This window comes from Manis javanica, chromosome 3, assembly GCF_040802235.1.
Source record: "Manis javanica isolate MJ-LG chromosome 3, MJ_LKY, whole genome shotgun sequence".
Classification (NCBI taxonomy): Eukaryota; Metazoa; Chordata; class Mammalia; order Pholidota; family Manidae; genus Manis; species Manis javanica.
Window position 1 is genome coordinate 112084076 of NC_133158.1, and position 12162 is coordinate 112096237.

Consider the following 12162-nt stretch of genomic DNA (forward strand, 5'->3'; position numbering starts at 1 on the left):
ACAGCAGTTGCAGATCTGTACACTAATAAGTATAAAACTTTGCTGAGGGAAATTAAAGAAGACCTAAGCCTAAGTGAGGTTCACTGTTTTTGTGGATTAGAAGACTCAGTGTTGTTAAGAAATCAGTTGCCCTTAAATTTATTTATAGATTTGATGCAATCCCAATCAAAATCCCAAATACACTCTTTTGTAGAAATTAATTAAGCTCATTCTAAAATTTACATGGATATATAAAATCTAGACTAGCCAACAGCTTTGAAAAAAGAAAGTTACAAGACATACTGTGCAGCTTCAGTGATCATTTTCAAACTATAATAATCAACGCAGTCTGGTATTGGAATAAAGATAAAGAGATGATAACAACAAGAACATTCCAAAACAGACCCATGCATATGTGGACAATTGGTACTCAACAGTGGATCAAAATGGCATTAGCCTTTTTATAGTAGGATCCAGAAAATAGATTCTAGCACAGGGTATATAAATGAAGGAAGGTCCTAGGACAACAGCCATGCCAGAAGCCTAGGCATAAACTAGTGCAGATTAGAGCAGAGGATCTGAGAGGGGAAAAAAAGGAACTGATGTATTTGAATTTACAGAGAATGTTATTGATAGGTATGTGGCAGAAATAATTAGTGGAACCACAGAAAAGCTGGGAAACTTTAAAATGTAGCAGTTATTAATTTCAGTAAAAAAGAAGGCTTAGAGTTGCACAAGAATTGTGACAAGGTCTTTGTAAACTACCTGTCTATATACTGTGTTTCATCCACATAGTAATAGTAATGTAAATTGTCCTTTCTGGATGGGTTGTAGCCCAGTGCAAAAAGGATTTGATGATAGACTTTGTTTTCCAAATAGCTCAGTATCTATGGTGTAGGCCTGTATTTATGACAGAACCAGTGTTCTGAGGGGCTTGACCTGACCCTTAGGCCTGGTACTGGCTCAGTCTGTTGCCTCTTTAAGCAGGGCACCCGGCTGGTTGTCCCCAACTCCGCTTCATGTCAGAATAGATGCTGTACTTCATTTATCAGTTTCCTGTTGGTTAGTGTCCTTAGGGGAAGTCTTTTCTAGAATGGCTTTGTTTCTAATCTGTTTCAGGAAAATATAAACACGTGATTTTTAGTACCTTTATTAATCAGGTTTAAATACACCAATTGTGTTTTAATGTCATCTAGGAAGTAAAAAGAAAGAGAAGGAACGACCAGAAATTTCTCCTCCATCTGATTTTGAACACACCATCCATGTTGGCTTTGATGCTGTTACTGGAGAATTCACTGTAAGTTCACCTTGGGACTCATTTATGTATCAGTGCTCAAACCTTTCTTTTAAAGTTTGAAGTTAACTTTTCTCTCCCTATGTTAACTGAATTCTTAATACAAAGTGTTTGTAATTGGATGTATCTGTTTCCTAGAGAACTAAGCCTATTAATTATAATTATGTAAGCTAGATTTAGAAAAATAGACTATAGAAAACTATACCTTTTAGAATTTAGTCAGACCTACAATTGTTAGATTGATTTGTTCTATGTGTTTCGTCATTTATCCCTGGAAATTGGTTTTATTAGAGCAACTCAAAATAGCTCATTTATTATATTTTTTTGTTAGGGCATGCCAGAACAGTGGGCTCGATTATTACAGACCTCCAATATCACCAAACTAGAGCAAAAGAAGAATCCTCAGGCTGTGCTGGATGTCTTAAAGTTCTATGACTCCAATACAGTGAAGCAGAAATATCTGAGCTTTACTCCTTCTGGTAAGACATCAAACCGTGGTAAAAGGCTGATGTAAATGGGATTGCAGAGCTGTTGATTCTGCAAAAATAAAGAGCTAATCTATGATTCTTGTCTCTACTTTTTCCCCTTGCAAAGATCTGCCATTGTAAACTGATTAGGGCTGCTCTTACACATAACTTGGAGCGTGGGGATCGTATTAATCTCTTAGCTTTGCCAAAAGTAGATACTCTGGCCTTTTGTTTGTTTTTCTTCACTGTTTTTGAATGATATACAGCAGTGGAAGGGAAAGATGCTGATTTATAGGCCTGTTTATACCAGAAGTATATTTATTGTTAAGGGACAGGAACAGGCCTGTTTTACCATATAAATACACAGACTTTGATGTAAAAATGTTTAAGGCTATTCAGAAATTGAAACTTATTTACCAAATACATAAACATAAACAAGCATTAGAATGAAAAGAATTTATACTTCAGAATCATAGCATCTTCAGGTAAGAATGGGAGAATAGTAGATTTTTAAAAATAGTTGATTTATTCAAATCAGTGTCAGAGTGAAGTCCATTCAGTACAGTTACTTTGTTGCTAATCTCTTGATACTTAGGCTTCCCTACCTCACACTCTCTTGCAATTTATTAAAGAAACAGGATCTTTGTCCTGTTTCCCCTCATTGTGGATTTTGCTAATTACATCTTTAGGGTATCATTTAATATGTGTCTCTGTCTCCTGAAGTCTTACGTGCAAATTGTAAAAACAATATGATTGAATTAAAATCATACATATACTTATAATTAATTGTACTTAGATTGCATCCTCAAAGAAGTAGGACCCGTATTTAAGGAAGAAATAGAGGCCGCTTGGCAAGTGAACTTGGTTGGTTTGTTTGTCTTTACTTGTCTTCTGTATCCTTAGCAAAGGGTCAGACTTATTCCTAAAACTTTTGTGTCAACCAGTAAGTCTGTTAGTAATCTTTTTTAAAAACCAGTGATTGACCAGATAATGGTATGTTCTTTTCATCCCATGTAAATATTATATTAGATCTGGCTATTTTAAAAAGCAAAACAAAACTTGTTGTTCTAAATTCCAGAAGAGTATTTTGACATAGTCTTCATGAACTATGTTTTGCCTTTAGGGATTTGCTTTCATATTGATCAAAATTTATGTCAAGAATTTTCCTTTGCACAATTGCCTTTGCCTGAAGGGTTTAAGTTAAAGCAGTTTTCTGGAGAAAGTATCGTTATGAATAAATTTCTGTTTTGTTTTAATAAGTACAGGTTGACAGGTATCATTTCAAATAAAATTTAGTAACTATATTAAGGTATAATTTACATGCTATAAAATTCATATATTTGAAGTGTACAACTAAGTGATTTTTGGTTAATTTACAGTTCCATTAAGGTTTGAACTTTGTTAGCTTAATCTCATAATTCTCATTTGTATACTGATATTGCCATTTTTTCAGGGCTTCAGCTTAATCTGAAATTAGTCTAAGAACACTTGCTTGCTCTGCTTTATATTTTCTTCCTTTTGTTATATAGAAGTTTTATTTTTTAATTAACTGAAGCATTATTATCTGTCTTATATTCAGAAAAAGATGGATTCCCTTCTGGAACACCAGCAGTAAGTTAATAATGTTATTATTACTTGTAACTCTTGTTCTAATTTAAGTTACCCAAAACAAATCTCAGGTTTTATTTTCCCTTCTAAAATAAATTACAGCCATCAGAAATAAATACTTAATATGTTCTTAGCTAGCCACTTGATTAGTTGAGGAAGCCATATTAAGTAAACAGAATTTCCTTGATAGGAATACTTAAAGTGAGGGACACTTACTGCGATTTTTAGAACAGTTTACCTACTTTTGGTAATGTTTTCATATATAAACATGAACACAAAGAACTTTCTAGCATTTTCCTCTGGCACCATTCTATTGAATGTAGACTGTGGAAACATACTGAACAATAGAAGCTTGTCAGAGTCTTCAGAGTTGTCTGAAACTGTAAGTTGTTATGTAAGCGCAATTACCTCCTGCAGACAGACACTTTTATTTCAGTTCCTCAATTAAGAGGAAACAGTGTCCTGGATTTATATGAAGACTAAGTACAATAACATGCAAACTACCTATCTAGTATATACCTGGCATATAATAAGCTCTGTATAAAGGTTAATGCCTCCTCTTTTGCTTCATTAACTACCATTTTTTTCTGTTGAATATGGCTGTTTCAAATGACCAAATATGACTCTGACTTATACAAAGCCTAAAGGATCTTTGGTTTTGGTCTTAACAAAGTGACTGTTTCCTTTTAGGGCTTGTTTAAAGGCTATAAAATTCCATATAAAAGGTATAAATTCTCTCACAATTGGCACTTGATATTTACTGTATACATTTATTTCATAAACTTAATTTTCTGTAACATGAAATTGCCTTTCCTTTTTAAATTATTAGATTAGAACCAGTGAAGTTTTATGCTTTGAAATTAAAGAAATACATTTATTCAAGTATGTTAAAAAAGAGTACTGTTTTAACAAACTATTATATTTGACTTGTCTTACTTTGTTCATGTATGAAATGCAGCTAAATACCAAGGGATCAGAAACATCAGCAACAGTAACAGAGGAAGATGATGACGATGAGGAAGCCGCTCCTCCTGTTATTGCCCCACGACCAGATCATACAAAATCAGTGAGTGCCTGTTTTGTGGATTGGGCTGTGTGTCTGTCCATGTGTGTTTTTAAAGGGCGTTAGTCCATATTTGACTTCTAGTGATTAATTTTTAAAAGCCCTCTGGGCTTAAAATATTTTAGTATGGAGAAATTTAACTAGGAGAGTCTCACCTAAAGATCACTTGTCAAAAAACTAGTTCTTTGAAAATTAAAATGGAATGGCTTTCTCATTTTTTCTTTCTACATTACATCTTTTCCAGAGAATTCATCTATTTCTCTGGCTTTCTCTATCTCAGTGCATCTAACTACTACATATAAAATTTAGATCTTAACGTCATACCCAGATTACATATTTCATCTCCCATTTTACATTTCTCTCAAAGCCTTGGTGTCATTCAGGAGGCTGCTGAGAGTAATACCCAACCAGACGTGGGAGAATTTGAACAGTAGTGACCTTAGATAGAGACAGACAGAGTGCTGTACAGTGGAGTGTGGTGGAGTGATGGCACAGTCGTCCTGGAGGGCTCCAAGGGCTGCTGTTAGTCCCTGATCTAATGATACAGGACTCTTATTTTCTTCATCTCCTGGAACTGGCTGCTTGAAATGAAATGGTAGAAACCATATTTGTGTAAACATTTTTGTGGGAATTAATAGTTATTTCAACATCAAGGTTTCTATAATTTTGCTCTTTATCTCTCTTCTTTAGTAAAAATATGATTTTTTAACTTGTACAATTTTTACTTCATAGTTAGCATATCATTTTATATCTGGTTATACTTAAATGTCATTCATAGGTCTGCTGTTTTGCTGGACAGACTTAAAACATGTACATGATGTCCTGAAGAAAAATGTTTCATATTATTCTTAGTTTTAAGTCTTTAATAAAATAAGTCTGAAAATATTATTTTCATTTTTTATAACACTGGAGGTAACTTAGTTTAAGTTAAAAATCAGAGAATACCTAAAAATATTTTTCCTCAAATCTCAGTAATTAACTGTCTCTCTGCAGATTTATACACGGTCTGTAATTGACCCTATTCCTGCACCAGTTGGTGATTCTAATGTTGATAGTGGTGCCAAATCTTCTGACAAACAGAAAAAGAAGACCAAAATGACAGATGAAGAGATTATGGAAAAATTAAGTATGTTACCTACATTTTACATTACTCTTAAATTGTTAACATCTCTTAAAACATTGGTCCAGATGGATTTTAATTTACCCCCTTACATTTTGACTTAAAACACAAAGAATAAATTATTTTCTCCTGGGAACAATAGGGTAAATTAAAATCTAGTGAAGCCAAAATAATACTATAATACTCTCTTTGCTAGTTTATTATTATGTGTTGACTAATGAACAATGTCTTTGCAATAGACAGTACCTTTGGGAGTAATACTTTTTCTTGAGTGAAATCTAAAGGTCATAGTAGGAAACTTTATCAAAGGAAGTTGTATATATTTATGCATACCTATAGCTTCTCAGTGTGAGAATACAAAGTGTTCCTAAATAACTAAACAACAAAATGGCCATCCTCTGTGTGTGTGTGTGTGTATGTGTAGGCTTAAAAAGTTTTTTTCTCTTCTTTTTCATCCATCAACTGTCATTGGCTTGAATCAAATACCAGAAGTAATGTACACAGTGTCAAGAAGGAGAAGAGGATAGCAATAAAATAATATCTGATTACAAGCTACAGCAACTATAGTTATAAAGAACACTGTCATAAAGGGATTAAGGAAAATTCTGTAACTATAGTGGCTTTAGACTTGAGGTTGGGTACCTATATAAAACTGGATTCTTTATGTGAGTTTCCTTGATATGCCCTTCTGTCCTTTTACCTTGAGCAAGTGGAAATATAATGTGTTTTTTTCTTTTCGTTTTTTGACTTATCTGGTTATATAAATATGAATTAACAGTTGTTTATTTGTTTTTAAGGTATCAGTGATATACATTCTTATGAAGGTTTCACAAGAAAAACAGTGTGGTTTTTACATTCACCCTTACTATCGTGTCCCCCCCATACTCCATTGCAGTCACTGTCCATCAGTGTAGTAAGATGCCAGAGTCTCTACTTGTCTTCTCTGAGCTACACTGTCTTCCCTGTGACCCCACACACACCATGTGCACCAATCATGATACCCCACAATCCCCTTCTCCCTCCCTCCCCACCCACCCTCAAATAACCCTCCCCTTTGGTAACCAGTAGTCCCTTCTTGGAGTCTGTGAGTCTGCTGCTATTTTGTTCCTGCAGTTTTGCTTTGTTGTTACACTCCATAAGTGAGGGAAATCATTTGGTATTTGTCTTTCTCTGTCTGACTTATTTCACTGAGCGTGGTATCCTCCAGTTCCATCCATATTGTTGCAAATGGTAGGATTTGTTTTTTATGGCTGAATAGTATTCCATTGTGTATATGTACCACATCTTCTTTATCCATTCATCTACTGATGAACACTTAGGTTGCTTCCATATCTTAGCTATTGTAAATAGTACTGCGATAACCATAGGGGTGCATATGTCTTTTTTGAATCTAAGAAGTTGTTTTCTTAGGTAAATTCCTAGGAGTGGAATTCCCAGGTCAAATGGTATTTCTATTTTTAGTTTTTTGAGGAACCTCCATATTGCTTTCCACAATGGTTGAACTAGCTTACATTCCCACCAGCAGTGTACAAGGGTTCCCCTTTCTCTGCATCCTTGCCAGCATTTGTTGTTCCTAGTCTTTTCTATATTGGCCAACCTAACTGGTATGAGGTGATATCTCATTGTGGTTTTAATTTTCATTTCCCTAATAATCAGCGATGTGGAGCATCTTTTCATTTGCCTGTTGGCCATCTGAATTTCTTTTTTGAATGAGTTACGGTTTTATGTACAACATTCTTTAAAACCTGTTTCTTAGTTGTGACTTTGTGAACTTTCCTAAAACAGACATGTAATTAGTTTATATTAGAGTAGAGTAATCTTATAGTAATAAGTGGTTTCCTAAATATATTGAAAGATAGATGATACATGGGAAAAGTCAGAAAAGCCACTTAGAGTTACTCATTTGAATATTGTTTATATATATATTTCTAATAGTAAGTTGTTTTATAATATATTGTTAGTTTAACACATTTCAGTGCAGTATGAAAAGTCAGAAGACCAATTTGTCCTTTCCCCAGAAATTTCCCAGTTTGGAGACTGAATATCCCGTGCCATGAGAACCCACTAACTCAGGCAGACTAGTACAGTTTTAAAGTACTAGTACTAGTCATTTTAAAGTGTGATCATTTTTGAGAAAGTGATAAGACAATCAAGGCATTAGTTAGGATGTCTAACCTAAATGGAAATGTGTCTTCTGATACTTTATTACTGTACTTTCTTTAGTGCTTTTTGTTTGAAATGTACATTATTTTTGAAACATTGCATTAAAAAGAATCATGACATGAGAATTAATTTATGATTTGAAAATGTATGACCAACTTCTGACTTTCTGTTGTTGTTTTGTTTAAAATAGGAACCATTGTGAGCATAGGTGACCCTAAGAAAAAATACACAAGATATGAAAAAATTGGGCAAGGGTAAGTATTTATTAAGTACATATAAGTAAGTATGTATTGCCACAATATTAAATAGTCCATAGGTATACACTGTTATATCTCTTCTGCTTGCTCTCTTTGCCTGCTGACATTGAACGCTTAGAGTATTCTATGAGTGGTATTTTGGACATGTATAAATAAGTAATGCATTTATTTCTAGGTGCTATTAAAAAACTGTACTACATAGCAATGACTGTTCATCGTTTCTTAAATGTTATTTCCCATTGGTGGTGAGAGAGTATATGAGTGGGAAAATTGTCCATTAAATACATAAAAGACGTAAGAATATCTGCTTCAAGATTATAGGCACTGAAAATAGGCATTTTAATCACATCATTAAGTATTGATCTTTGAGTCTACTGATGTTCTGATTTTGTCCAGTAATTTATATTTTTAAGCTACACTAACTATTCTGGGAGCAGGTGAATATCTTAAATTTTTAATGTTGTTAATCTATGGAAAGTATTCTGTGAATTTAGAAAGAGCTGAAGTCTTTTTTGAAAACTTAATTTTTTAAACTAATTTCAGTTGTAGCACTGATTTTAATAACAAAAAAATTGAAAATCGTCTTCATATTCTGAGCATAATAGGTAAATTGTAATATATTTAATAATATATATAATAATGACTGTGAGTGAATAAGAACAACACCTCTCCAATGTTGAAATAAAGAAGCAAATTGCAGAAAAATACATAAAATGAAACCATTTTATATGAAACTTAAAAATTGTTAAATACATTTGGCACACACCTGTGTCCTTTGTAGTTAAAGTGGAGAAATGTATGGAAATTATGCACATCAAATACAGAATAAACACCAAATGCAGACTAAAGTCTTTAGATGTTAAAAGTTATATAGTGATTTTGAAACCTTAAATCTGGTTGTGTCTTTTTTCCCTCTAGGGCTTCTGGTACAGTTTTCACTGCTACTGATGTGGCACTGGGACAGGAGGTACTACTTTTTCATACTTCTGGGTGTTACCAATAGCTTTTAGTATAGGAGGAAACTAGGTAAACCTAAGAAATAATTAATAGTGATCTCTTTCTGAGTTGCATATACTAAAAGAATCAGTCTATGTAATTTTATAGCACTTTTCTTATTAAGGGGGAAAAAGAAGGAATTATGCATTGAGTTTCATCAGTGCAAATACTTATAAAATTATTTTCCCAGCTTGGAATGAAAAGAGGATTAATTCCTGGTACTGGGCTTACCCTGGGTTAGTTAATCAGCTTCCAGAGAAACCTAAAAATATTTAGGCTCTGTGTTTTACAAAGCCTTGTGCATAGGCAATGTGGAAGTGAAAGTACTACATTTGAGTAAGTTATAATCTCATTGTATAATATGTATTTTAAAAATTAAATTATTAACTGATTGGTGTTTGTGCTTTTTCTAAGAGAATTGGGGGACTTGTTCTGATTTTTTTAATTGTTTCCATTATAGGTTGCTATCAAACAGATTAATTTACAGAAACAGCCAAAGAAGGAATTGATCATTAATGAGATCCTGGTGATGAAAGAATTAAAGAATCCTAACATAGTTAACTTCTTGGACAGGTAAATATGAAAATTTCTTAAACATTGGGACAAAAATGTAGAAATTTTAAAGTCTCATCGTTTTGGGAGCTAGCCACTTCAGTTAGGATAGCATAGAATATCAATGCTGAAAAGTAAGCTAGGAGAAGGAGAGGTAAAAATAGTACATTGCAGTTTAGCAGGTTGTTTTTCTACATTGGTATCACCTGGCAAGTGAGGGATGACAGTTCACTGAAGGACATTGTTGCTGGTGCCTATATTAATTACAAATAATCAGAAGGAGAGACATTAAGGAAAGGTTGGGTGTGATTCATGTCTTGAATGTCTAAGGTGACTGGCCACACAGTTTTTAAACTTTCAGATCAATTTTTATTTCAAATGCTGTCATGGACAAATAGTAAGTTGATTAAAACCTCATTTAACTTAGGAACTGATACTAAATGACAGAACAAAAATAATAGAAAATAATATATTTTACAACAATGTGATATCTTTTTAAGCAATTACACACATGTGAATTAAAAACAGAAAGGTAAGTCAATAATAGTGGGGATTAAAAATGGCAGCGTGAGAGGAGAGACAGAGGCTTCCTCCTAAAACCATATACAATCAGAAAATATAGTTGGTGCAACAAATCCTGAGAGAGCAACAGGAAAGAGGACTGCACCAGACTGCATACACCTGGAGAAAAGAGCAGACCTCATGGAACAGGGTAACGTACCAGAGCCATGGCCCAGCGGGACCCAAGCCCTTCCCCAACCTCACAGGCGGGAGGAAGAGAAACGGAACAGGGAGGGAGTGGAAGGCGTGGGACTGCTGAATACCTAGTTCTAGAGATCTGCTCTGGGAGCACAAACTTACATTTCATGGTGCTTTCATGATACTACTGTGATTATGGGGTTGGAAAGCTAATACAGACAGAATTCCTGGAGAGACTGAGATTCCAGCTGCTTGTGGAAAGCTGCTCTAGGACAAAAGCTTATACCTGTGTGCTCGGCCCACTGGTTCAGGCACTGGAGACAGGCATAGCAGCCAGGAAGCAGGAAACAGCTCTTTCCTCCCCCCAGGCACCAATACTGCTCCCCTCCCCTGCGACCCTCGACATTGCTTCAGGGGCTGAGCAGCTCCAGAGTAGAGCTTCTGGACACTAGAGGGTGCCATATACAAATATGAAACGCCAAGAAACCTGGTCCAGAGTAAAATTGTTAATACAACTCTCAAGAAAGATTTAAATGACCTGGACTTTGTGACTCTTCCTGAAAGGGAGTTCAAAATAAAAATCATCAACATGCTAATGGAGGGATGGAAAGACATCCAAGAACTCAAGAATGAATTCAGGTTGGAGATCCAATTGTTGAAGAGCAAGATGGAGGGTATTAAAAGCAGGTTGGATACAGTGGAGGAGATGATGAATGAAATAGAAACTAGAGACGAGGAATAGAAAGAAGCTGAGGCACAGAGAGAAAAAAGGATCTCTGAGAATGAAAGAATATTGAGAGAACTGTGTGACCAATCCAAATGGAACAATATTCACATTGTAGGGATACCAGAAGAAGAAGAGAGAGAGAAAGGGATAGAAAGTGTCTTGGAGGAGGTAGTTGCTGAAAACTTCCCCAATCTGGAGAAGAAGATAGTCTCTCAGGCCATGGAGGTGCACAGATCTCCCAACACAAGGGACCCAAGAAAGACAACACCAACACATACACTAATAAAATTGGCAAAGATCAAGGATAAGGACAGACTATTAAAAGCAGCCAGGGAGAGAAATAAGATCACATACAAAGGAAAGCCCATCAGGTTAACATCAGACTTCTCAGCAGAAACCTTACAGGCCAGAAAGGAGTGGCATGATAGATTTAATGCAACGAAGCAGAAAGGCCTGCAACCAAGATTACTTTATCTGGCAAGATTATCATTAAATTTAAAGGAGGGATTAAACAATTTCCAGATAAGCAAAAGCTGAGAGAATTTACCTCCCACAAACCATCTCTACAGTCTGTTTTTCAGGGACTGCTATAGATGGAAGTGTTCCTAAGGTCTGATAGCTGTCACCAGAGGAAATAAAACAACAGTAAAGAAAGTAGAACAGCTAATTACTAAGCAAATGCAAAATTAAAATAACTATCCCCGAAGTCAATCAAGGTACAGACAAAGAATGCAGAATATGATACCTAATATATAAAGAATGGAGGAGGAAAAGGAGAAGAAAAGAAAAAAGAACCTTTAGATTGTGTTTGTAAACGCATATTAAATGAGTTAAGTTAGACTTTTAGATATTAGGAAATTAACCTGGAACCTTTGGTAACCATGAATCTAAAGTCTGCAATGGCAGTAAGTACATATCATTCAATAATCACCCTAAATGTAAATGGACTGAATGCACCAAAAGACACAGAGTAATAGATTGGATATAAAAGAACACCCATCTTATGCTGCTTACAAGAGACTCACCTTAAACTCAAAGACATGCACATACTAAAATTCAAGGGATGGAAAAAGATATTCCATGCAAACAACAGGGAGAAAAAAGCAGGTGTTGCAGTACTAGTATCAGGCAAAATAGACTTCAAAACAAAGAAAGTAACAAGAGATAAAAAGGGACATTACATAATGATAAAGTGGTCAGTCCAACAAGAGGATATAACCATTATAAATATATATGC

At 34.7% G+C, this 12162-nt stretch overlaps 1 protein-coding gene across 2 annotated transcripts in view; it reads left to right on the forward strand.

Annotated features, from left to right (window-relative positions):
• Positions 1 to 12162, forward strand: part of PAK2 (p21 (RAC1) activated kinase 2) — a 103752-nt gene that overhangs the window by 63344 nt on the left and 28246 nt on the right. For both annotated transcript variants that reach the window (XM_036998107.2, XM_036998098.2), the window contains 8 exons: positions 1176 to 1276; positions 1605 to 1752; positions 3320 to 3351; positions 4307 to 4414; positions 5405 to 5537; positions 7885 to 7948; positions 8870 to 8918; positions 9408 to 9520. In XM_036998107.2, the coding sequence (XP_036854002.1) occupies positions 1176 to 1276; positions 1605 to 1752; positions 3320 to 3351; positions 4307 to 4414; positions 5405 to 5537; positions 7885 to 7948; positions 8870 to 8918; positions 9408 to 9520 (748 nt within the window). The remainder of the gene's footprint in view (positions 1 to 1175; positions 1277 to 1604; positions 1753 to 3319; positions 3352 to 4306; positions 4415 to 5404; positions 5538 to 7884; positions 7949 to 8869; positions 8919 to 9407; positions 9521 to 12162) is intronic.